The sequence below is a fragment of the Perca fluviatilis genome, chromosome 1 (genome assembly GCF_010015445.1).
Source record: "Perca fluviatilis chromosome 1, GENO_Pfluv_1.0, whole genome shotgun sequence".
NCBI classification, from domain to species: Eukaryota; Metazoa; Chordata; class Actinopteri; order Perciformes; family Percidae; genus Perca; species Perca fluviatilis.
In genome coordinates this window covers 2666384-2693664 of record NC_053112.1, presented here as the reverse complement: position 1 = coordinate 2693664, position 27281 = coordinate 2666384, and the positions used below count along the sequence as shown (strand labels likewise).

The 27281-nt window shown below is 45.3% G+C and overlaps 1 protein-coding gene and 1 pseudogene across 2 annotated transcripts; one reads left to right on the top strand and one right to left on the bottom strand.

Annotated features, from left to right (window-relative positions):
• The first annotated feature begins 21 nt into the window (after positions 1-21).
• Positions 22-3688, top strand: zgc:110222 (uncharacterized protein LOC550336 homolog). Of its 2 annotated transcripts, none has more exons than XM_039812477.1 (3): positions 22-147; positions 1238-1498; positions 1939-3688. In XM_039812477.1, the coding sequence occupies exons 2-3, from the start codon at positions 1240-1242 to the stop codon at positions 2145-2147; spliced, it is 468 nt and encodes a 155-aa protein (XP_039668411.1). In that variant the 5' UTR covers positions 22-147; positions 1238-1239; the 3' UTR covers positions 2148-3688. The 2 variants fall into 2 exon arrangements, with proteins under 2 accessions (XP_039668411.1, XP_039668420.1); XM_039812486.1 differs by having other exon boundaries at positions 42-223.
• Positions 3689-4346: 658 nt separating this feature from the next.
• LOC120566173 overlaps positions 4347-27281 on the bottom strand; it is a 60237-nt pseudogene continuing 37302 nt past the window's right edge.

Below are 27281 nucleotides of genomic sequence, written 5' to 3'. Positions count from 1 at the left end.
TAGAGGGCAGCAGAGCCGCGGAGCTGCAGACATTTTAGCCGCAGAAGAAGAACCTCCACCCGACGCGGAAGCTAAAGCAGAGACGGGCCGGCTAAAGCTAAAGCTCGGCTAAATCAGCTGAAGGAGCAGTGGAGTCTGGAGCGAGTTGTGAGTCCTGAAGACTTTCTGTCCGTCAGCGTGAATTCACTATCTTCACTTCTATCGATTAGGATGAAATCATAAAGTAAACGTTAATAACAGACGTGCATTTATAACAAACAGCCCCGAAATCACCATCACCAAACTCCATGTAAATAATCAGGACTTTTAGTGTGTATAGAGCCAGCATATCTCCACATGTAAATGGGTGAATTAAGGGTTTATTTCAACCAAACCAGAGTGGTGATTGTTGGAACAGTGGAAAGATGAACCAAGACGGCTTTTGGTAGTTTTATTTAGTTTCTGCCCACTTTGAATGAAGTGTGTTTTACGATGATAAAAGTCCTGATTAGTTACATGGAGTCTGGTGGAGATATGCTGGCTCTATACACACTAAAAGTCCTGATTATTTACATGAAGTCTGGTGGAGATATGCTGGTTCTATACACGCTAAAAGTCCTGATTATTTACATGGAGTCTGGTGGAGATATGCTGGCTCTATACACGCTAAAAGTCCTGATTATTTACATGGAGTCTGGTGGAGATATGCTGGCTCTATACACACTAAAAGTCCTGATTATTTACATGGAGTCTGGTGGAGATATGCTGGCTCTATACACACTAAAAGTCCTGATTATTTACATGGAGTCTGGTGGAGATATGCTGGCTCTATACACACTAAAAGTCCTGATTATTTACATGGAGTCTGGTGGAGATATGCTGGCTCTATACACTCTAAAAGTCCTGATTATTTACATGGAGTCTGGTGGAGTTTGGTGATGGTGATTTCGGGGCTGTTTCATGTTAAACTAAAAGGATCTTACTCTTTAACTAAAAGGTCTATCTCTGTAGGGATCCATCCCATAATGTTGTCAGACACTTAGAATAATAATCTGAGTCTGTCAGCAGCAACAACAGAACTTTTAGTGACTCTAACTGCTGCTGAACATTAGTCCTGTAGGGTTACATTACAGCCCGGTTCTGGTTTAATACTGGACCAGGTTCAGACACTCAGACACACAAATGGAGACAGATAGTCCAGGTGGAAAACCCCGGAGAAATAAAGCCCAAATGTGTCTGAGGTGTGTTTGTTTTGCAGACATGGCGGTGCAGGTGTGGTGCCTGTCGTTCCGGCAGCCGTACGCCGGTCTGGTTCTGGACGGCGTGAAGACGGTGGAGAGCCGCTGGCGGCCGCTGCTCGCCGCGCTGGAGAGCCAGACGCTGGCGGTGCACATCGCCCGGCGGGACTGGGACGGGGACGAGTGGCAGGCGGTGCTGAGCGGCCCGCTGGGGCTAACCCCCCCTCAGATACAAGCGCTCCTCCAGTCCGGGGAGAGGTTCGGCCGGGGCGTGGTGGCTGGTGGGTAATGTAGTAGGGCTGCTCGATTATGGAAAAAAATATAATCACGATTATTTTGGTCAATATCGAAATCACGATAATTTAACACGATTACTCGTTGACTTCTGGAAAGATGTTGTAATTATTGAACTTAAAAAACAGTGGAAAAAGTGAAATTTGCCTCAATACTTTTCCTATTTAAACTTTAATTTTTCATTCAGAACTCAAGAGAAAATAATTATTTTCTCTTGAGTTCTTAAGAGTTTACTGCAAAATGTAATGAGCTAAATAATAGTTTTTCTCGATTATTCTGTTTTTGTGATCACTGGGAGCTGAAATCATAATCACGATTATATTTAGATTAACTGCACGGCCCTATAATGTAGTCACTAAAGAGTTGACGTTTTAGGAGCTTTTTTTGATGTCACATGTGGCGTTTGTCGCCATTTCCTCCCTCTCAGGATTGGTGGACGTGGGCGGGACCTGGCAGTGCCCCCCCTCCCTGCAGGGGGCGGAGCTTAAGGAGCTGGAGCGCTCGGCTGCTCTGATTGGTCTGCAGGAGAAACACCTGACCCGGCTGACCAACCCGCGCTGGCTGAAGGCGCCGCTGAGCGCCCGGGGGGGGCGCGACCTCTGGTCCGTGGAGATCCCCGCAGAACTGTTACCATGACGATGCACACGCCAAAGACTCTCAGGGCAGTTACCATGACGACGGACAGACGGACTCTGAGACGGACGTCTCTGGTCTGTTGCCGAGGTTTTGGGGCTTTTTTCTACATTTCTTTTTCTATGAAGTCTGAAGTCAGAGATTCCCGTCCAGACCAAGTCCCCATGGTCCCAGACCTGTTCCTGTCCAGACCAAGCCCCCATGGTCTGGACAAGTCTCTGGTCTGCTGCCTTTATATTTTTTAGACGTTTTTTAAGGTTTTTTCAACGTTTCTGTCACTTTGTCTACGTTTCTTTTCTATAACGTTTAGAGTCGAGATCAGAGCAGAGACGAGTGTCTTCTTTTGTCTTTCTTTTGCATTTGTGTGAACATTTTTCATTAAATTTCCGGAAACTTTCCATGGAAAGTTTAGCTGGGGAATTTTGGAAACTTTTATGGGAATTAATGGAAATTTTGATGGGAGGTATTTCTTGGGCAGTCTTCACTCAGCTGCTGAATGATGGATTCTAGGAATCCAAATAAGTGGGCGTGGCCTCTATAGCCCAGCAGTAGGCTAGCCCAAACCATTGACCGTTAGCTTAGCATATGAAGGTAGCTAGCATGCTGCCTTTGATTTATTATGGTTATGGTTATATGCGTGCTAAGCTAACCATCAGCGCTGTCTATTGTTTCCAGCCTATCAAGAACAAGTGGGCTATACAATTAACACTCATAGGTTAAGTATTACCCCCCCAAAATTAAATAAACTACCGTATTTTAAGAACTAAATGACCAGTATGTAGTAATAATAATAATAATAATAATAATGCATTTTATTTATAGGCGCCTTTCTAAACACTCAAGGTCACCTTACAAAATCAGCAATAAAACATTCAATCCATTAAAAAGCAATCAGAGAAACAGGCAATAAAATATAATACTATTATCCCTTTATTATACAAAAAAAGGGTGGGGTCATTACAGTCAAAGCAAAAATGAGGAAAAAAAAAAAAAGAGAAAAAAAAGAAAAAGAGAGTAAGCCTGTCTGAAAAGATGAGTTTTTAGGTGAGATTAGAAAGTGGTTATGGACGTGGAGTGTTGAATGTAGTGGGACAGAGTAGCTTCTGCTGATGAATATAGGGAGGACGTTCAACTGAAGTTGCATTAAATCAGGTTGTTTTAACCAAGATAATGCTGTAAGATCCCTGTTATAGACTAACACTATTATAACAAGCAACATTACAAATATCCAGTTTATTCCCGTTAATTCCCATTTATTCCCGTTAATTCCCATGGAAAGTTTCCAACTTTGAAAATTCCCGGAATTTTGCAACCTTTTTTGAGTTTTTTTAAAAAATATTTTTGTGTCTTTATTGACGTTTGTAGCATGTTAGCATGTAAAGGGTTAGGGTTGGGGGGGTAGTAGAGTTCAGAGCAGAGACTCGTGTCGAGAAGCAAAACAAGCGTGAGAAACGTGTGAAGAAGTGGTGACCTTGAAAAGGTGGAGCTGTGTTCTCTGTAAAGACTTTAAATCTGTTTTGTTAATAAAGTTTCTTTAAACTCCACATTGACTTGACAGTCTGCAGACAGCAAGTAGTAGTTAGTCTGATTGTTGCTTTATATCCCAGGCTGGCTGTTACATGGGATGATTTTTATATATATATATATATATATATATATATATATATTCTCAGTCTGAGTTCCAGCTGACAGTGAAAGTTACCAAGAAAACTCATTGTTAATTACTAGGGTTTAGATAGATAAACTTCAACAGTCCTCTGATGGATGTATCGTAGTGTTTTTAGCCAAAGCTAATTCTCCACACTTGTCCCTAGGAGGGCTTTTGGTCACAAATAAAAATACAGATTTACATTATTAAAAATACAACAGAGATGAAAGAAATGAAAATGGAAGGAAAGTATACAATGAGAGCACTGTGTAAAAACTAATTATGAGAGCAAGATTGTTCCCGAATTAGCCACAATTTGGTAGTTTTTTTTTTTTTTTTACAAGTGGCCAATGTTGGGATACATTTCAAGATACGTTTTAATAAAGTTAAAATAAAGAACAAAAAGAGTGGTAGTAAACAACAGTCGGAGGCCATGTGGAGCACGTGATAAACAGCGTGCTCTCTGATTGGTCCGGGCCATGTTGACCATGTGATAAACAGCGTGCTCTCTGATTGGTCCGGGCCATGTTTGAATGATGACTCGAGAGTAAAAGTCTGCTGGTGAAAAACAAACTTTATTAACAGTTTGAACATCAACGTAAATAAATCCCTCTGCAGTAACAGGGACTGGCCACGCCCCCTCTCTCTGATTGGCTGGCTCCGGTGGACTTCAACGAACTCAACGAGTGTCCAAACAAACAGAACAGGAAGTGATTCTGAGGCAGCTTCAGTTAGCCACGAGCTAACTGTTAGCATGTGCAGAACTGAAGCTAACATGCTAACAAGCTAACAAACAACCACAACGCCAAAATAAGAGATTTATTCTCAGATTTAAATCTTTTGTTACCATATTTGGTTGGTAAATGGTCTTGTTAGCGCTGTTAGCATTGCTCATTGAAAACAAAGGGTGTTGTTAGCCTTAGGCTAACAGTGAGGTAAGTTGTGTGTGTTAGCTAACGTGCTAACATGCTAACAGAAAAACCATGATGGCAAAAATAAATAATTTTTTTCTCAAAAATAAATACATTTTTTTCTCAAAAATAAATTCTTATTTTTAAATTAAATTTCTAAATGTTCTCCACATTGTTAGCTCTGTTAGCACTGCTCATTAAACAAACAGCCTCGAGCTAACATTTAGCATGTGAAGCTAACAAGCTAACAGGAAACCCACAATGTCTCTTTTCTCAAATCTCTCCCTCATATTTTCTGAAAGTTCTCCGGTCTGTTAGCGCTGCTAGCGCTGCTCATTGAACACACAGGGTGCTGTTAGCCTGGAGCTAACAGTGAGCGCTACATGGCGGAGGGGAGGTAGTGCGTGGTCGTGTGGTGGGAGGGGGGGCCTGTGATGTAACCCACCATGTGGCCAGGGTTGGGGGCGGGGCAGTAGACACGCGTGGCTCCGCCCCCGCTCTGCAGCGCCCCCCAGTGGGTGGCGGGGAGGCAGGCGTGGTAGGGGGGGTGGTGGGCCAGGTGGGGGGGGTGAGGGGAGGGGGCGGAGGGCAGGTAGGCGGCCGGGGTCGGAGCTTCATACGGCAGGTGCAGCAGCGGGGGAGAGGGGAGCGTCTGGTCCTGATACAGCAGAGCAGAGGGGGCGGAGCCTGGAGGGGCGGGGCTTAGGGAGGCGGAGCCATCCATGGAGGGGGTGGAGCCTAAAACAAAACACAATAAAGTTAATTTAAACAGATCAAGAAGTCAGTTATGTTAGATAATGTCTTCAAGAGCTGCTTCAAAAGCCTGATAAAAGGTCGGATAAGACGGCAAATGTTGAAAAAAAACATGAGCCGCTGCAGAGATCAGTTTAAAACGCTGTCGTCCATTAATCACCTTACTTCTAAGAGCCCGTTTACACGTACATGGTTATTTTTACAACCGGAGACATTTCCCTTCGTTTACACACAAACGGAGAATTCTGTGAAACCGAGTCTTTCTAAAAACTCCGGCCAGAGTGGAGATTTTGAAATCTTTGTTTGCACGTAAACCGACAAACGGAGGTTTAGCCAAGGGGGTAAGCTTCGCTTCAGAACGCGTAGCTCCTATGGCGCCATTTGACTCCCATTCATTCGGACGTCACTTTGACAGAGAATTACTTTACATCTGAAGAGTTTAAAGACTCTATTTGTCCGTTGTTTATTTCTAAAGAAACACGACAATGTATAAAAGGCTCCATTACCTTGTACCTCACGTTATGGCTCCGTAGCAGACGCTTTTATAACAATAGGCTAACGATTGGGTCATAACCACGAGACTTACTGTCACACAGTAGAGGAATTACCGTATAGTACAGGAGAAGCTCACAGGCAGTTTGGACTTCCATTATCTGTTTAGGGTTAATGACTAATGTTAACTAGCATGTTAGTGATCAGTAATTAGCCTGTGCCTATGTTATCTCCTTACATATACCTACACTCTCCGTCTCTGTAAGATTGGGAATGATTGAGATTTCTCTCGGCACAGCTACCAGAAGACTTCACACTTTCAGACAGGTTGCTCACGTCACATCTACGTCTTCAAGCTCAGTTGGAGGCTGCTCAGTAACGCTCAGCCAGCACCGGGAAAGAGACTTCTGATATCCTTCACTGGTCTCAGACCAGAGACACGGGGTCTGCTGGTCCATTCTTATTTACTGTCTACGTGTTTAGGCAGCCGAGAGAGAGAAAGAGGTAGTGATTGGTTGCTGTTGTTGCTATTTTGGGGATTCTGATTGGCTAACGTGGGCTTGAGCTTCTCGTTACACCGCCACTTACAGGTCTGGCATGCTCTTGGCTGCATATATACATGGGTACATGTAAACGAACACTTCTCTGAAAACTGACAGCTGTGTACGATGTTATTTTTGAAAACAGAGGTTGAAATGTCCGTTTATGAAAAATAGCCGGCCACGTGGAAACGTAGCATGATATACACTGAACTCAATTACAAACACCTGAGCAGTTATCCTGCTGTCCAATCAGCATCTGGATATGCCACACCTGTGAGGTGGACGATTACCTCGTGCTCACTAACAGATTTAGACAGATTGGTGAACAATATTTAAGAGAAATAGTTTGTTTGTGTACGTAGAAAGTGTTAATCTTTGAGTCCAGCTCATGTAGAATGGGGCAGAAACCAAAGAGTTGGGTTATGATGTGTTAGGGGGGAGGAGTCTGTACTGACCGCTGCCGTGTCCGTCCGGCTGGCCGTCTCCTGCCCTGCTGGATTCTGGGTAGGAGGAGGGGGGCTGATGGGACCCTCGAGCCATCTCAGGGTACGAGGGGGGGGCAGCTGGGGGCAGAAGACAGACTGGTCAGACAGGAAACAGGAAGTAGAGGTTACTGAATTTTACTTTCCTAGTCTAATACTGCTTTTATTGTTGTTAATGGTTGTGTCTGTTCTAATTGATGTGTTTTCACTTGATGACCTGTTGTTGGGCTCTGTTGTAGATCTGTCTGGTTCTGGGTCTGGGTCTGGTTCTGTCTGTCTGTCTGCCAAAAAGCTTTTTTAACATCAAAAGGGACTACAGATGACAAACAGCCTTTTGGCTTTTTTCACCCATGGGAAATCATGTGTTTTATTAATTTGCGCTGTCCCCTTTCATAAATAAACTCAAACTGAGTAACACCAGGGGCACGTTCATCTCCAAGTGGCGTGCGGTGTGTTGCTATGGTTACCATGTCCCTGGTTTATTGGCTGTGTCCCAGCTGATAGCCAATCAGAAGAGACATGTGTGTAAACTCGTGGTGCTAGGAAGGCAGGAGCCCGGGACCACGATCAGCCTGGACCTAAACTGAAACGGGGGTGGGTTCAACACCCTCTAGCTGTTGCACACCGTTCAGGTAACCATAGCAACACGGTGCTCAACGTTTGGCTCTACGCCCTCCAACAGCCCATCATTAACTTAAAGCTAGTGTCTCCCCCAGGAGGAAGTCTGAGTAATGACAACAACAGTGTCAGCATGAGACAAGCCATGTGGACTTACATTTTGCATTTTTTAATTTTTCTAAAATAATCATACGCTGGAAATCCAGAGTCCTTTAAGCCCTGCATTCATCCGACAGCTTTAGTTTCTCCTCCAATCAGAAGAGCTGGGCCCAGACCCCCTGAGCAGATTCAGGGTCCCCTTTCACACCCGAGTCCTGACCCTTTGCAGCCGACAGGTGGGTCTGGTACAGGCTCCGTTATAAAGACCACTATGTGATCAGCTATCAGGGAGCAATGCTTCGCTAGCTTGGTGGAGCATGGCCCTTTCTAAAAGGGTCCCGTTGACCTATGACCTCCAGGTATCTGAATGTACCCACAAGTCCCCCCTTCTGTTACTGGTGCATATTCTAAAAACAGTGTGGTTGAATATTTCTGCATACCGAGAGATTGGACCGTGACGTGTAAAAACTGTTCTGAAGGTTTGATCCCAGCAGCATCTGGTGGACCAATCAGAGAGGGTCTTACCATGCAGGGGGGGCTCCTGGCTCAGGTAGGGGGGGTAGTGCTGGTAGGAGTAGGAGGAGTCTGGGGAGGAGGTGGGGTACACCTGCTGCTGCTGCTGCCAGCAGCTCTGATGGTACCACTGGGCAGATAGTAACAGACATTATTACCATGTTATAACCCTCTGATGATACCACTGGGCAGATAGTAACATATTATTACCATGTTATAACCCTCTGATGATACCACTGGGCAGATAGTAACAGACATTATTACCATGTTATAACCTTCTGATGATACCACTGGGCAGATAGTAACAGACATTATTACCATGTTATAACCCTCTGATGATACCACTGGGCAGATAGTAACAGACATTATTACCATGTTATAACCCTCTGATGGTACCACTGGGCAGATAGTAACAGACATTATTACCATGTTATAACCCTCTGATGGTACCACTGGGCAGATAGTAACAGACATTATTACCATGTTATAACCCTCTGATGATACCACTGGGCAGATAGTAACATTATTACCATGTTATAACCCTCTGATGGTACCACTGGGCAGATATTAGCAGACATGTATTACCACATTATAATCACGTTATAATCTAAACGCTGTTACACACCGAGGACGGGACATCATCACTACTGACACCCAGCACACCCATCCCAGAATTACTTTATATTCACGTTCTGTCAAAGGGTTAATGACAAAAAAATAAATAAAATGGTTCAAATATATATTTAAAGCACTTGGAAAGAAATGTCCCAGATTTGTAAAGATTTAAATTATAATGACTCATTAAAAAGGATCTCTCACCTGGATTCCGAGGTTGAAGTAATACTGTAGTACTCTGCAGTCTATACACACACACACACACACACACACACACACACACACACACACACACACACACACACAGAGAGACAGACACACACACACACACACACACACACACACAGAGAGACACACACACAGAGAGAGAGACACACACACACACACACACACACACACACACACACACAGAGAGACACACACACAGAGAGAGAGACACACACACACACACACACACACACACACACAATAGGAGACACACACAGAGAGACACACACACACACACACACAGAGAGACACACACACACACACACACACACACACACAGAGAGACACACACACACAGAGAGAGAGACACACACAGAGACACACACACAGAGAGACAGAGAGACAGAGACACACACACAGAGACACAGAGACACACACACACACACACACACACACACACACAGAGACACACACAACACACAACAAAAACACACACACACACACACACACACACACAGAGACAAACACACACACACACACACACACACAGAGACAAACACACACAGTGAGACAGGAAGCTCCAGCAGGAAGTGATGCTGTGTTTGTGTAGTTTGACCTCTGACCTCTGGGTAAATCACTGCCGTTAGGGTCGTAAGAGTAAGGGGGCGGAGCCACCACCGTACAGAGAGGCTCGCCCATCTCGTTAACCAACCAGGGAGAGGAGGCAGGAATCGCCATGGCAACTAAACAAAGAAAACATCAAAAGACATATGAGACATGACATCATTTCTCCATCAGCACGCCAGACCCAACCACGCACAATTCACACCAAGAATCAATATGTGTGTGTGTGTACCTGAACATGTGTGTGTGTGTGTGTACCTGAACATGTGTGTGTGTGTGTGTGTGTGTACCTGAACGTGTGTGTGTGTGTACCTGAACATGTGTGTGTGTGTGTGTGTGTGTGTACCTGAACATGTGTGTGTGTGTGTGTATATATATGTATGTCTCTCTGTGTGTGTGTGTGTGTGTGTGTGTGTGTGTGTGGTGTCTGTGTTTTACCTGAGCGTGTCTGTGTTGCGGCCGGCAGGTGAGCAGCTGCAGGAACTCGGATGAGAGGGAGACGGTGAAGAGGATGAAGAGGAGGGTGAAGAGCAGATGACTGCTAATGGCTTCACCACCTGGCACGCGCACACACACACAAACACACACACACACACACACGTTATAACTTGAATACTTTGGATGTCGATAAACATGAAAAACTGTCGAAGCTTAGAAGCCAAAACTTTGAGATGAAGAGGAATGGATCCAACCGCGGGTGTGTTACAGTGTGTTACGGTGTGTTGTGGTGTGATGTGGTGTGTTGTGTTACAGTGTGTTACGGTGTGATGTGGTGTGTTGTGGTGTGTTGTGTTACAGTGTGTTGGTGTGATGTGGTGTGTTGTGTTACAGTGTGTTACGGTGTGATGTGGTGTGTTGTGTTACAGTGTGTTACGGTTTGATGTGGTGTGTTACGGTGTGTTGTGGTGTGATGTGTTACGGTGTGTTACGGTGTGTTGTGGTGTGTTGTGATGTGTTACGGTGTGTTGTGGTGTGTTGTGTTACAGTGTGTTACGGTTTGATGTGGTGTGTTACGGTGTGTTACGTTGTGGTGTGTTGTGTTACAGTGTGTTACGGTTTGATGTGGTGTGTTGCGGTGTGTTGTGGTGTGTTACGGTGTGATGTGGTGTGTTGTGTTACAGTGTGTTACGGTTTGATGTGGTGTGTTACGGTGCGTTGTGGTGCGTTACGTGTGTTGTGGTGTGTTGTGGTGTGTTGTGTTACAGTGTTACGGTTTGATGTGGTGTGTTACGGTGTGTTGTAGTGTGTTACGGTGTGTGTGGTGTGTTGTGTGGTGTTAGTTTGTGTGGTGTGTTCTGTGTTGTGGTGTTACGGTGTGTGTGGTGTGTTTGTACAGTGTGTTACGTTTATGTGTTTGTTTTAGTTGTGGTTTGTTGGTTGTTACGGTGTGTTGTGGTGTTAGGTGGGTGTGTGTGTTGTGTTGGTGTGTTGTGGGGTGTGTTATGTGGTGTGTTTGTTTTTACGGTTGTGTGTTGGTGGTTGAGGTTGTTGGTTTGTGGTGTTGTGTTAGGGTGGACAGTGTGTTGTTGTTGTGTGTTGTTGGTTGGTGTGTGGGAGGGTAGGGTGGTGGTGTGTGAAGTTGTGGTATGTGGTGTGTTGTGGTGGGTGTTGTGGTGTGGGGGTGTACAGGGTTGTGTTACAGTAGTTTGAGTGGTGGTTGTTGTGGGGGGGGTGACAACGTTGGTGTGGTGTGGGGTTTGGGAGGAGTGTGCTGGTACATTTGTTTGGTGGTGTGGGTTGTAACTGGTGTGGTGTGTTGTGTGGTTGATACTGTGTGTGGGGTGTGTGTGTGTTACGGTGTGGTGTGTGTTGATTTTGGTGGTGTTAGTGTGTTGTGGGTCGGTGTGGGTGACGTGACGGTTTGAGTTACTGTTGTGGTGTACGTGTGTTGTGTCTGTTGTGACAGTGTGTTAGTTTGTGTGGTGTATTGTTGTGGTGTGGTGGTGGTGTGTTGTGTACAGTGGACTGTGGTGTACGGTGTGTTGTTCGTGTGTTGTGGTTGTTGGCTTACGGTTTTGTGGTGGTGTGTTTGGTGTGTTGTGGTGTTTTGTGTGGTTGTTGTGGTGTAGTGTGTTGTGGGTGTTACGGTGTGTTGTGGTGTGTTGTGGTGGTTTGTGTGTGTGTCGGTGTGTTGGTGTGTTGTGTACAGTGTTTCGGTGTGTTTACGGTGTGTTGTGAGTTTCTTGTGGTGTGTACGGTGTGTTGACGTGTGTTACAGTGTGTTCGGTTACAGTGTGTACAGTGTTAGTGTGTTGTGGTGTGTTGTGTTACGGTGTGTTGTGGTGTGTACGTGTGGTTGTGTGTGACAGTCGTTTGTGGTGTATTACGTTGTTTGGTGGAGTACGTTGTGTGTGTTGGTGTGTTGTGATGTTTACGTGTGTGGTGTGTTTGTTATAGAGTTTGATGTGGTGTGTTACTGTGTTACGGTCGTTGTGGTGTGTTGTGTTACAGTGTGTTCTTTGTGTGTGTTTACGGTGTGTTTGTGTGTGTGGTGTGTAAGTATTTGTGTGTGTTGTGTTGTAGTGGTTCGTTGTTGTGTGTGTTGTGGTGTGTGTACAGTTTACGGTTTGATGTGGTGTGTTACGGTGTGTTGTTACTGTGTGTGTGTTTTGTTACAGTTTTACGGTTTGTGTGTGTTTACGGTGTGTTGTGGTGTGTTACGGTGTGATGTGTGTGTTGTGTTACAGTGTGTTACGGTTTGATGTGGTGAGTTACGGTGTGTTGTGGTGTGTTACGGTGTGTTGTGGTCTGTTGTGTTACAGTGTGTTACGGTTTGATGTGGTGTGTTACGGTGTGTTGTGGTGTGTTACGGTGTGATGTGGTGTGTTGTGTTACAGTGTGTTACGGTGTGGTGTGTTACGGTGTGTTGTGATGTGTTACGGTGTGTTGTGGTGTGTTGTGGTGTGTTACGGTTTGATGTGGTGTGTTACGGTGTGTTGTGGTGTGTTGTGGTGTGTTACGGTTTGTGTGTGTGTTGTGGGTTTGTGTTGTGGTGTTCGTGTGTTGTGGTGTGTTGTGTGTAGTTTGGTTGTTTACGGTGTGTTGTGGTGTGTTGTGTTACAGTGTGTTACGGTGTGGTGTGTTACGGTGTGTTGTGATGTGTTACGGTGTGTTACGGTGCGTTGTGGTGTGTTACGGTGTGTTGTGGTCTGTTACGGTGTGTTACAGTGTGTTACGGTGTGTTACAGTGTGTTACAGTGTGTTGTGGTGTGTTGTGTTACGGTGTGTTGTGGTGTGTTGTGTTACGGTGCGTTGTGGTGTGTTGTGGTCTGTTACGGTGTGTTGTGGTCTGTTACAGTGTGTTACAGTGTGTTACAGTGTGTTACAGTGTGTTACGGTGTGTTGTGGTGTGTTACGGTGTGTTGTGGTCTGTTACGGTGTGTTGTGGTCTGTTACGGTGTGTTGTGGTCTGTTACGGTGTGTTGTGGTCTGTTACGGTGTGCTGTGGTCTGTTACGGTGTGTCGTGGTCTGTTACGGTGTGTTACAGTGTGTTACGGTGTCGTGTTGTGGTGTGTTACGGTGTGTTGTGGTGTGTTACGGTGTGGTGTGGTACGTGTGTTGTCGTGTGTTACGGTGTGTTGTGGTGTGGTACGGTGTGTTGTGGTGTGTTACGGTGTGGTGTGGTACGTGTGTTGTCGTGTGTTACGGTGTGTTGTGGTGTGGTACGGTGCAGCAGGCTGAGCGCTGACACCAGGGGGGGGGGGAACAATAACATGTTCAACACCGTGTTACTTCGTCTATGTAGTCTGGATCTAAAGATGGACACAGCGTCTCCTCTCCTCCCGCTGTATAAGGTGATGCCAAAACCTGCAGCCGTGTCTGTGTGCGTACCTGCTGTGTGTGTGTGTGTGTGTGTACCTGCTCTGTGTGTGTGTGTGTGTGTGTGTGTGTGTGTGTGTGTGTGTGTGTGTGTGTGTATTTTATTGTGTGTGTACCTGCTGTGTGTAGCTGTAATTTATCTCAGCTCTCGGTGGAGAGTCAGCACTTCCTCCATCTTCGTCCTTCCACAATAAGAGAAACATTATTAGTCCTGTCAGTACCTGATCCGTTCCACCGGCACGGCGTTCTCGCGCATGTGCAAAGATGATACGGTATGCCATGGCGTATCGCCAGATGATAATACTGTTTCTACGACCTGCCCAATCTGTTCCACGCTAGCCTCCATATATTCTATGGCTAGCCTCCACGGGATAGCTAACAACTAATTGGCTAACCGCTAGCCGACAGCCTTCAGTCTAAAATACGCATCGCAGAATGGATCGTGCAGGCAGAGCGGACAGCTAGGTTCAGTCTAAAAACAACGTTAAGTCAAACATAATGGGAGAAGCAGGCTACAGCTAAATTAAGACTTTACAGTAATAACAATAAAGACAAGTATTGAGTGATTGTATTTTAAATGAGCACAAGTAGAACTGGCGTAACAGCTGTTATATATGTTAGCGTTTATTATTATTATTTTGAGGGTCTTTTAAAAGTTTACATGCTGTCTCAGCTAGCGGTTAGCGAATTAACCGTTAGCTAAACTACGTTAGCTTCCCAGTGGAGGATAATGGCAGACGCTATAATCACCTAGCAGTCCGCCGAATTAGCTATTAGCTAAACTAGCGTTAGCTGGAGGCTAAGCGTGGGAACAGGTTAGGTGGTGTCATAAATCCTCGTTACCACAGCGCATGCGCAGAACGGTTTGTGCAGGTGGAACGGATCGGGTACTGACCCCCCCCCCCGCTGCAGCTCTGAGCTTGAGGACATCACTCTGACATCATCACCTGGGTTTTAAATGTGTCCCGTAGTGAGCGCTGAGAGACGGATAATGTTAGCAGATGAAGAAAGTCTCAAGTTTGTTAAAGTATCAGATGTTTTTTTAAGACTGTCTCTCTGGAGCTACGATGTGTGTGTGTGTGTGTGTGTGTGTGTGTGTGTGTGTTACAGGTAAGGGGTTACCTGTGTCTGGGGGGTTTACCTGTGTCTGTGTCTGGGGGGTTACCTGTGTCTGTGTCTGGGGGTTACCTGTGTCTGTGTCTGGGGGTTACCTGTGTCTGTGTCTGGGGGGTTACCTGTGTCTGTGTTTGGGGGTTACCTGTGTCTGTGTCTGGGGGGTTACCTGTGTTGTGTGAGTTACCTGTGTCTGGGGTTACCTGTTTGGTACCTGTGTTGGAGTTTTGTGGGGTTAGGGGTTACCTGTGTCTGTGTTGGGGGTTTCCTGTGTCTGTGTTGGGTACCTGTGTCTGTGTAGGTTACTGTGTTGGGGGTTACCTGTGTTGGAGGGGTTCCTGTGTCTGTGTGGGGGTCTGTGGTTGTTTGGGGTGTGTTGGGGCCCTGTCTGTGTTGGGGTCTGTGTTGGTTACCTGTGTCTGTTGGGGACTGTGTTGGGGTGTGTTGGGTCTGTGTGTTGGGGTCTGTGTCTGGGGTTGTGTTGGGGGTTCTGTTCTGTGTGTTACCTGTTGGGTTTGTGTTGTTTGGTGTGTGTGTTTTTACCTGTTGAGACGTGTTGGGGGCTGTGTTGGGGGACCTTGTTGGGGTGTGTTGGGGTACTTGTTGGGACGTGGTTTTGTTGGGAGTGGGTGTTAGGGGCTTTTGGACCCTGTGTGTGGGGTTTTTGTTGTTGTTGGGTTTGTGTGTACTGTGTTGTGTTGGGGTTGTGTTTGTGGGGGTGTGTGTTTTGTTGGGTTTGTAGGTGTTGCTGGGGCCTGTGTGGGTACTGTGTTTGTTAGGGGTTTGTGTTGGGGCTTTGTTAGGGGGACGTTTGTGTTGGGTACTTGTGTTGTGTGGGGACCGTGTGGGTTCCTGTGTCTAGGGGACCTTGTCTGGGGGACTTGTTGGGGTGTGTTGGGGGGTTTGTTGTGGGGCTGAGGTTTGGGTGTGGGGTCCTGTGGTGTTGGGGTTTTGAGACCTTGTTGTGTTTTTTTTTTTGGGTGTGTGGAGGTACTGTGTTGGGGGTTTGGTTGGGGACCTGTGTTGTTTTGTTGTGTCTGGGGGGTTACCTGTGTCTCTGGGGTTTGTGTTGTTGGGGTCCTGTGGGTTTGTGTTGGGGTCTGGTTGGGTGTGTTGGGGGTTACTGTGTTGGGGGTTACCTGTGTTTGTTGGGGGCGTGTCTGGGGACCTGTGTTGGGGGTTCTGTGTGTGGGGGTATGTGGGGTACTTGTTGAGACCTGGTTGGGGTGTTGTCTGGGAGTTGTGTTGGGTTACCGTGGGGTGTGTTGGACCTGTGTTGGGGGTTCTGTGTCTTGTGTTGGGGTACCTGTCGGGCTTGTGTGTGTGGGGTTTCATTTGTGTTGGTCTGTGTTGTGTTGGGGGTGTTCTGTGTGTGGGGGAGTTCTATTTGTCAACTACTTCAAAGGCCTCTATTTCTCCTTTTTTCAGTTTTGGGGTTCTTTTCTTCTTCAGAAGTTCTTGCTTGTGGTATGGTTAAATGTCATTTGTTGTATGTGCTAGATTAGCTGTGCATTTGTGTGGATATGTGTAGGGAGGTGACCCCACATGTTACACACTAGTATGGTTGTCTGTGTGGAACAAGCTCTTTGTAAAAGTCATGTATATTCTTATCATTTTGTAGTCAAGTGACTTCTTTTTGTAAGTCATGTTATTCTTTAGTAAAGTCATGTGCCCCTACCAACTTGTGATGACTCGTTGGAGTAGAGTCTTTTGCAGTTGTTTGTGGTCAGACCACCAATACAAGTAGTTACTATCCATGTGTTTGATGTTTTTTAATAATAATAATAAGTAATAATAATAATAATAATAATAATAATAAATATAATTATAATGTGTTTTGGTGTTTTGTCACCCTGTACTCTCGGTGCAGTTAGGGTATATATTGGTATATATGGTATATTAGGTTATATATGTTATATTAGTTATATATACATTAATAATGATGTTTTGTGTTGTTTGTGTCATGTCACCCTTCCTCCGTTAGTCATCTCCTCTGAAAAGCCGGTCTTCCGGGTGAGCGCGCGCTCTCCTAACTACGTAGGTGAGTCAACCTGACTCCATGGAAGCGGCCCGTGATTAAAAACATTACATTACTTGTTTAAATTTCATCACCCTGTGTTTGTTGTTTGCTCAGAGGTCTGAGGAGGTAGCGAGGTTGTGTTTTGCTCAGAGGTTAATGAAAGTAGGCGTTTCCTCACCGGCGGGGAGTTTGTATGTATCTATGTTTCATCCATGATCATCTCACCTCTCGCTAAAACCAAACTGCACTCCCTTGTTGCTTGTCCAACTAGGGCATCTTACCCCAAACAACAACAAATCTATCAGGATCAAACTTTAAATCAAAAGCATACGTTGAGGAGTTAACACCGTTGGTATTTTATCATATGTTGGGGTGTTGTGTGTTTTACTGTGGTGGTGTTGTGTGTGGTGTGTGTGTGTGTGTGTGTTTTTTTTTTTTGTTTTTTTTTTACCCCGCCTTAGTGTGGTGGAGTAATCACACAAAAAACACAACAACAAAAAAAAAGGTGGGGGTGTGATGTATGCTTTTGTTTTTGTTGGTAGGGGGGAATGAGGGAGAGCTCTATTTATACTGTACTAAATTGTATTATATGTTATAAATTTGTTATGTTATTATATGTTATAATGTTAGTTATTTTTACATATGTTATAAATGTTAGTTGAAACACAGTGTTATTACTATGTTATAATGTTAGTTAGGGGGTGGGGGTGGGTTGAACAGGGTTTATTTCTTATGTTTAATGTAGTTGTGTTATTACTATGTTATAAATGTTAGTTGAATGTTATTACTATGTTATAAATGTTAGTCTAGGGAGAATGTTATTACATATGTTTATAAAGTTTTTTTATTTAGTCCTAGAGGAACCAGGGCTGTTATACATATGTTATAAATGTTAGTCTTCGACAAGGGCTGTTATTACATATGTTATAAATGTTAGTCTGAGACTCAGGAACTGTTATTACATATGTTATCAAATGTTTCAATTCACACGGATTCAGGTGTTGTACATATGTTATAAATGTTAGTCTGGGAGACATAGGGCTGTTATTACATATGTGTTATAAAAGATGTTAGTCTGAGAGACACCGGGCTGTTATTACATATGTTTATATTTATAAATGTTAGTCTAGGAGACCTAGGGTATTATTACATTTGTTATAAATGTTAGTCTAGAGACGTGTGTGGGCTGTTTTTGTTGACTAGGGCTGTTATTACATTATGTGTTGCAATGTTAGTTAGAGACACAAGGGCTGTTATTACATATGTTATAAATGTTAGTCCTACGAAGACAGGAACTGTTTTTTTTTTTTTTTGTTTTTTTTTTTTATTACATATGTTATAATGTTAGTCTGGCAGGGCTGTTATTACATATGTTATAAATGTTAGTCTAGGAGAGGGTTTGTTTGTTTGTTGTTGTTGTTTGTTGTTGGCCACAAGCTTTTATTACATATGTTATAAATGTTAGTCTGAGAACTGGAATTTTATTACATATGTTATAAATGTTAGTCTGAGGACAGAGGGTGTTATTACATATGTGTTATAAATGTTAGTCTGAAGACAGGGCTGTTGTTACATATGTTATAATATGTTAGTCTGGGAGACACAGGGCTGTTTATTTACATATGTTATAAATGTTAGTCTGAGGACACAGGGGTTGTTATTACATATGTTATAAATGTTAGTCTGAGGAACACAGGGCTGTTATTACATATGTTATAAATGTTAGTCTGAGACACAGGGCTGTTATTACATATGTTATAAATGTTAGTCTGCAGAGACACAGGGTCTGTTATTACATATGTTGTTTTATAAATGTTGTCTTAGGGGTTGTTTATATGTTTATAGTTTTTTCATGGTTTTTTTAATATGTTATAAATGTTAGTCTTTTTGAGAGACAGGGGCTGTTGTACATACCACCTACCTCAAGGATTGTTGGGACACCCTACTAAGACAGATGTTTGACTCTTCTCCTTCAAGTGCCTTAATTCTTGGTGGCATTGATTCAACAAGGTGCTGGAAGCATTCTTTAGAAATGTTGTCCCCATATTGAGGGGGAGAGGGTCTAACAGTTGTGGAGTTTTGTGGGTGCACATCCAGGGGTGCAAGCTCCTGTTCCACCACATCCAAAGATGATTCTATTGAGGTTGAGATCTGGGGGACTGTGGGGCCATTTTAAGTACAGTGGACTCATTGTCATGTTCAAGAAACCAATTTGAAATGATTTTGAGCTTTGTGACCTGAAGCATTATCCTGCTGGAAGGTATCCATCAGAGGGATGGGTCCATGGTGGTCCTAAAGGGATGCACATGGTCAGAAACAATGCTCAGGTAGGCTGTGGCATTTAAATGATGCCCAATTGGTACTAAGGGGCTAAAAGGGTGTCAAGAAAGCATTCCCCACACATTCACCCACCACCTCCAACCTGAGTGGTAACAAGGCATGTACTTGATCCATGTTCTCATTCTGTTTATACTCCAAATTCTCGGCTCTCATCTAATGATGCTCAACAGAAATCAGACTCTCAGACCAGTGTATTTACAGTCTTCAACTGTCCAATTTTGGTGAGCTTGATTGCAAATTGTAGCCTCATGTTCTATCTATTGTTAGTGAGTGAATGTGCGGTGGGTTTCTGCTGGTGTGGCATCTGCCTCAAGGTTGTGTGTTGTGGCTTCACCATGTTTTGTTCGTCGTGCGGTTGTATCGATCAAAGTTGATCTTCCTATCAGCTGGAATCAGAATTGACCCACATTCTCCTCTGACCTCTAGCATTTCAACAAGGCATTTCAACCCTCCCAAGGACTGCAGCATGCTGGGTTGTTTTACTTTCAGACCAGTTCTTTTATAATCTCTAGAAATGGTTGTGTGTGAAAATCCCAGTAATTGGGCAGGTTGGGAAATACACTCAAACCCAACCCGTCTGGCACCAACACCAGCCCCCACTTCAGAGTACTAGAACCTTTCTTTCCCACCTTCTACATTCAGTTTTGGAGTTCAGGAGATGGTCAGACCTAGACCACCCCTAAATACATTAGGCTTAGCTGCCATGTGATGTGGTTGATTAGTAATTGCTTAACAAAAATCTTACAGTGTTCCCTATAATCCTTTAGGTGAGTGTATGTGTATAACTGTTAAGAGTCTTAACAGAACACATTACTATTATGTTATAAATGTTAGAGTAATAAATAAATTTTGTGTTCACTCATATAATAAAATGGTTATTTCTTGTTGTGCTGTGCTGTTTGTCTCTCTTAAGTTATGTGATCTCTTCCTGGCAGCGCATTGCAGGGCTGATTCAGGTTTCAGATCTGGAAACCAGTGTGTAGAAGGTGTTGTAACTTCTCTCTCTGACCTGCCACAATTTGATACCTTTCTCCCACTCTGTACCCTGGCTGATCTTACTTTCCCTATGAAACTTGTAGTATTCTTACATCCACCAAATACCCTCCTCCCACTACACCTTCAATTCTCTTATTCATTCCTCTGTTAAACTAAAGTCTTTACAAGCCTCAAAACATCTAGATAAGTGTCCAAATAGTTTTCAAAGGCTAAAAAGTGTATAAAAATTTGTGATTAATTCACCGTCTCTATGATGTTCTAACTGTCGTTTCATACGAATCGTGCACACAAGCGTCACCATTCTCTCTGATTTGCAGTATTATATTACCCAAGCTATGTTAGCTGTAGCTGTCACTCATCTTTCCAAACCAACTATACAAATCCTAATATATAGGCTATAGTCTTGTTTTTGAAGAGTGCATAGTCACCCTTTGCACATGGCTCCCTCTACTTACAGTTATGAGCTGACGCGGGGGTTGGAAGAACTATCAACATGTAGGCTCTGCAAGCCAAATCAGTGTCTGGGTACCCACGTTTCCCCATAGTGGTACAGATTCACCAGTGTCTGGGATCGTTACCCCATAGTGGTACATCCAGTGTTAGGGGATACGAGTTTACCCTAGTGACAGTGACCGTGTTGGGATACTCCAGTTTATGAACCGTGTTGGGACCCTTACCCATAGTGTACAATTAGCTTTAGTGGTCTTGATTACCCCATTTTCCCTAGTCGTACAGATTAGCACCAGTGTCTGGGATACCAGTTTACACCCCATAGTGGTATTTTCAAATCCCCACCAGTGTCTGGGATACCCAGTTTTACCCTGAGTGGTACAGATCCACACCGGAGGTGTTCGGAGTACGTTTACCCTATGTACTTACCATGTGTGGGTGCAGTTCCCCATAGTGAGTACAATCCAGTGTCTGCGGGGGAACCCAGTTCTTCCCATAGTGGTACAATCACGATACCAGTGTTTGGGGAACCCAGTTCCTGATGTACATCTTTATCTGACCCAGTTACCATAGTGGTACAGATCACACTAGTGTCTCGGGATACCCTCTAGTGGTACGCAGATCAGCCCTGTGTCTGGGGATACCCCAGTTTACCCCAGTGGTACAGTCGCTTGGGAACCGTTACCCTAGTTGTACCTGCTTAGTGTTGGGTACCAGTTTACCCCATAGTGGTACAGATTAGCACCAGTGTCTGGGGATACCCAGTTTACCTCCATAGTGGTACAGATTAGCACCAGTGTGCCTGGGGCCAGTTTACCCCATAGTGGTATAGATTAGCCCCAGTGTCTGGGGATACCGATTTTACCCCATAGTGGTACAGATTAGCTCAGTGTCTGGGGATACCCAGGTTACCCCATAGTGGTACAGATCAGCACCAGTGTCTGGGGTGCAGTTTACCCATAGTGGTACAGATTAGCACCAGTGTCTGGGGATACCCAGTTTACCCCATAGTGGTACAGATTAGCCCCAGTGTGGGGATACAGTTTACCCCATAGTGGTACAGATTGCTCCGTGTGCAGGGTACCCTTACCCATAGTGGTACAGTCGCACCAGTGTCTGGGGATACCAGTTTACCCCATAGTGGTACAGATTGGCCCCAGTGTCTGGGGATACCCAGTTCCCCCATAGTGGTACAGATCAGCACTGGTGTCTGGGGGTACTTCAGTTTACCCCCATGTGTTCCAGATCAGCACAGTGTCTGGGGATACCGGTTTACCCCATAGTGGTACAGTTAGCCCAGTGTCTGGGGATACCCAGTTTACCATAGTGGTACAGGTTAGCACCAGTGTCAAAGGGGATACCAGTTTACCCCATAGTGGTACAGATCAGCACTAGTGTCTGGGGGTTACAGTGGTACAGTTGGGGTGGACTGAGTACCGACTCTGTGATTTAATGAGGTCCGTGAAAATGGAGGGGAAGAAGGTAAGGGTTGGTATCAACCCCTTCTCGCTTTGAGTGGTACCTGTAGGCGCCCACCTTGACCCATAACCACAACTTCGTTGATTTCTAGAAGAGCCATGGAAGAAGAAGATAGTATTATTACAGTGTTTTTAGGGTTGTTAATTTTAAAACTGACTGAAACTAATGAAACTTTCCTCGCTCGTCTACTACACTGTTTGTCGTGTTCTTTCCCGTCTCATGGCGGTATTCGTGGTTGTTCGTGTTTTGCAAAGGGTGAATACTGCTGTCTGTTGGGAGAAAACTAGCCAGGCGGGAAATGTGGCTAGCTCCCCGTAGTTCACCATTAAATAGAAGGAGTCATTTCCTGTCAGTGCATACGGCTAGGCGTTACAGACAACAGTACCCCTCCACGATATGCACTACACCAAGAGTACACAGTGTACTATGGGCGGCACAATACATTATTTATATACGTCATGCCCAATCTGGCATCTGGAGCAACAAACTGACAATAGACACTTTGATAACGCACTTTAAAATGTAACTGTCCTTTATTTACGCTGCCTTTTATATCGAAAGTTCAATTTAATTCAATTCAATTTTATTTATAGTATCAAATCATAACAAAAGTTATCTCGAGACACTTTACAGATAGAGTAGGTCTAAACCACACTATAATTTCCCAAACACCACAATTACAGTAAATTCCATCAAGAGCAAGCATTAGCAGTGGCTATGGCGACAGTGGCGAGAAAAACTCCTTTTGGGAAGGACCAACCTCTTTTATTTATTCAATAAAGAAGGTTGGATATGATTTCCTTTCATTAGTTTTAAATCCAACAAGCAGTTTGTTGTAGTTTAACATTTTAATATCTGATTATGTATTGCACGTTCTATCCTTATCAAGATATTCAACATTATGAACATATTTTCTCTGGTATGGAGCAGCCCTGCAGTAGTCAGTGATCTCGAGGAGGAATCCAAACTGAGCCACACTCACGAGGTTCATGAAGAGTTTGGTTCCTGACACTTGTCTCCCAAAGTACTGCCCTCCCTGCAAACACCATGTAGTCTGTCTTCTGCATCTCTGTCACACACACAATAACATGTTTGCCTTATAGGTACTTATATAAAAAAAGAGACTGAGGTGGCCTCCAGCTTGTTAAGATGATGTCATACGTTGCCTTTGCGGTGTCCTGCCACCTCCAACTCAGGTTTCTCATATATCTGCGTCCAGAGACTTCGGGGCCTTATAGGGAAGGCACTCTGGAGGGAGGGGGGGCTTCTGCAGGGAAGGCTACGGCCAATTAGAAACCAAACAAAATGATTTGTCACATATGATGAAGAAAGTTCCCAGTATTAGAATATCTAACTCCAAGTCTTCTGTGACTTTAACCTCAGAATACAGTTGAATATGTATACTAAACATGAATAAGGAATGACATTTGAATAGTAATATAGAAGTAAATTGACTGCTGTCTTTGGTTTTGAAACTGTTGGTGACATCACGATGAGTCACTTCCTGTCACCTACTTGATTCATCGATTACGACAATGCAGTTTTTCCTCGGCAACTCCCACTCGCCTCCGCCTCCTCCGCAGACGAACAAACACACCTGTGACTGTTTCTGAACGCAACACATGTTCATGTGAGAAACACTGGCGTTAGATAGTTATATTACCATTTATTATAGATATGAATAGGAATGACATCCATCTATCCATTCCATCCATCCATCTATCCTACTTTAGTACCTCCACAGTCTGATCTGTGTGTGTCTCTTGTGTGTGTGTTGTGTGTGTGTGTGTGTGTGTGTGTGTGTGTGTGTGTGTGTGTGTGTGTGTGTGTGTGTGTGTGTGTGTGTGTGTGTACCTGTGATTGCGGTCCTCAGGTGTGGTGAGTAGCGAAGTCTGGTCAGCTACACATGGACTGGCTGTTTCTATAGCGGACGACCTCGACCCTGAAGGCCTCCATCGCCTGACAGAGCTCCGCCTCCTCAAAGCCAAACACCTTGGTGTAGAGAGCACTCGAATGAAAAGAGCTGCAGACAGACAGAGCAGGCAGACAGACAGTGTGTTAGCAGGAGAGCCTGTCAGGTGATAAAGGTGAAGCGATGTCCTCGGTACTCACACTGACAGAGGGCTGCTGGGCCGGGTAACTCCTTGGTACACAATGTCATAGTGACCGTTGATGGAGCAACACAAGCGTCACCTAGGCAACACACAGGGCTCAGACGGTCAATGCGGACTAATCACATCACACAGTTCAGAGTCATGGCTACGTTTCTCCAGGTGAATCTCCCGTCTCCGTGTTACCGTGTTTGCGTTTCCTTCAAACATAAGAATACAGTTTTGTTGTTTGGGAACCTGACTTTCAGGGAGACCGACTCAGTAGTTGTCCTTACTGGGTGTAAGGTCGGCATTACTCTCTGCCTGTTTTAAAGTGCTGTGAAATCCAAACCCTTACGACTACCAAACCGTCACTTTGTGCAGCTGAAACGTTCTTAATCCCAGGTTTACAGCGATGTGAAGCACAGGGCTGGAAAACTTCCCAATTATATTACGTGCCGCGGGTTTTAAAGAAATTGTAGTAAGTGAGCTGGAGCCTAGTATTTGTAATGTCTCCCACTAGTCCGTGATAAATGACTGTAGTAGGTCTTTGATGATCGCGAGAGGAGCTCTCTCTCTCTCTCTGTTGAAAGCGTGTGTGAGTGAGCTGCAGCCGATTTTTTAGATTTTTACTTTTCTTTTTTTGTGCAGCCGTCATGGTAAATGGAAGGGTTTCCCGCTCACCAGAAACATGGCATTAAGATCGGGTCCTAGTTTCTCGCGTACAGCGTGGAGGACATTAGTCTAGCTGTGGGGAGAAGGTCGGGCACCGGTAGTTATCATGTCGGCCGCTCCAGATGAACAGCCCGTGGTCATCTTCCTGGATCGGGAGGAGAAAGTGAACCAAGTCATCGGGCGGGCATCACCGTGGTTGAAATGTTTGTTCAGGTACTACCGCTGTAAATCAACCGGCCACAAGGTGGTCTGTCCAACGTCCCACCGTTCATCTCTGATGGCTTCCTCAGGGAGAGCTGTCCAGACTCGGGAATAGAGTCTCCCCGTTAGAAAGATCCCTGTCTGGATGTAAATCTCCGTTGCACTGAAGCGCTGGTGTCTCACCGGTGAACAGCTGTATATGATACTGAACCATCGGGACGAGGGGTTGAACCTCCGGTTCCATGTTAAAGTAGATGATTATGAATATGCTGATTTTGCAGCGTCATCAGAGATGAAATGTTTTGTTGTGGAGAGGTGGAGCCCACCACGGTGAGGGCCTGCCCGAGACCGGGTGATCAAATCCTCCGGTCGGGAGAGGCTGGTGCGGGAGGGGCGGCCCCGCTCCCGGGGGGTACCAGAGGGGCTGCTGCGCCGGGGCCGGCTGCGGCGTCGAGCGGCGGATGCGCAGCTCCGTGCTGCAGGGGTGTGGTGATGCCGTGTCCGACCAGACGCACGGGGTGAGTAATGTAAATACACCGGTGGTTGTGTGTGAATGAAGTAGGAGGGAGGGTCGATGGAAGGTGTGTGTTGTGGCAGTGGAAGAGTGCTCGTGGGTGAAGAAAATAAAAAATAAAAATTCAGGTGAGGGGTGTGTGTAGGGAACAGACGGGTGAGGGTGTGTGTAGGGAGACAACAGGTAGAGGGTGTGTGTAGGGAACAGAGGTGAGGGTGTGAGTGTTTTGTAGGAACAGAGAGGTGGAGGGTGTGGCGGGAACGAGAGGTGGGGTGTGTGTAGGAGAAGGTGGGGGGTGTGTGTGGGGCAGAGGGTGAGGGTGTGTGTGGGAACGGGTGGTGGTGTAGTGTGTAGGAAGGTGGGGTAGTGGTGTGTGGGGAAAGACAGGTGAGGGGTGTGTGTGTGTGTGAGGGGAACAGAGGTGAGGGTGTGTGTAGGGAACAGACGGGTGAGGGGTGTGTGTGTGTAGGGAACAGAGAGGGTGAGGGGTGTGTGTGTGTGGGGAACAGAGGGTGAGGGTGTGTGTGTGTAGGGGACAGAGAGGTGAGGGTGTGTGTGTGTGTGGGGAACAGAGGGGTGAGGGTGTGTGTGTGTGGCCAGGGAACAGGGGTGAGGGTGTGTGTGTGTAGGGAACAGAGAGGGTGAGGGTGTGTGTGTGTGTGAGGGAACAGAGGGTGAGGGGTGTGTGTAGGGAACAGACAGGTGAGGGGTGTGTGTGTGTAGGGAACGAGAGGTGAGGGGGTGTGTGTGTAGGAACAGAGGTGGGGGGTGTGTGTGTAGGGGCAGAGAGGTGAGGGTGTGTGTGTGTGGGGAACAGAGGGGTGAGGGGTGTGTGTGTGGGAACAGAGGTGGAGGGTGTGTGTGTGTAGGGAACAGAGAGGGTGAGGGTGTGTGTGTGTGTAGGGAACAGAGGGTGGGGGTGTGTGTGTTGTAGGGAACGAGAGGGTGAGGGGTGTGTGTGTGTGTAGGGAACAGAGGGGGTGAGGGTGTGTGTGTGTAAGGGGAACAGAGGTGAGGGTGTGTGTGTGTGTAGGGAACAGAGGTGAGAGGTGTGTGTGTGTGGGGAACAGAGGTGAGGGGTGTGTGTGTATGTAGGGGAACAGACAGGTGAGGGGGTGTGTGTAGGGAACAGACAGGTGGGGGGTGTGTAGTAGGGAACAGACTGGATCAGGTGAATCAGGTGAGGCTGAGCCTGACTGTCCCTTTAAAATCTCCCTCTTAATATAAAAGCGGTGGCAAGAGATGTAGAAGAAAGAGGGGCACCTTGTTGAGTAAATATTGCAATGTTGCAAGAAGCATCAGTGACACTTTAAATGAGACCGACTAGAGGAGGAGAGATGGGATGGGGGTGGTTTTAAGTCATCTTAGCAGCATCAGCGGAGGAGTGGAAATCCTATTTGCAAGGAACTTTTACAACTTTTTTAAGTCCCACACTGTAGGCGAGAAGAATAAAGGGCCGACTCTTAGTAGTCAGAGCCCAGTATGAAGTTTTTAATCTGGTTTTATAAGCGTTATACGCTCCAAACTCTGGACCTGATAGAGTTCTTTCTATAAAGTGAACTCGGTACGGTTTTAAGTGAGTGTAAACCAGAGGAGTTTTTATTTTTTTGGGAGTGATTTTAACTGTACACATGATGATGATTTAGATTCGGGAACCATAAGCGAACCACATGCTGCTTCTAAACAAGCCATGCAGAAGCTGATGGAGACACACACAGTCTCAGGCGTCTGAGGAGAGCCGCCATGTCACAGCAGAGACAGTACACATGGGTCCACAGCAGAGACAACCCGGTTGACTTTGGCTAGCTAGACAGGTTTTATTGTTTTTAAGCACCATTTTAATGTTTTTAAAGAGGGTGTAGTATATTGCCTGTCGGTTTCTGATCATTCTTATGTGTATTGTGATGTTTACATTGCCAATATAAAAACCCAGAT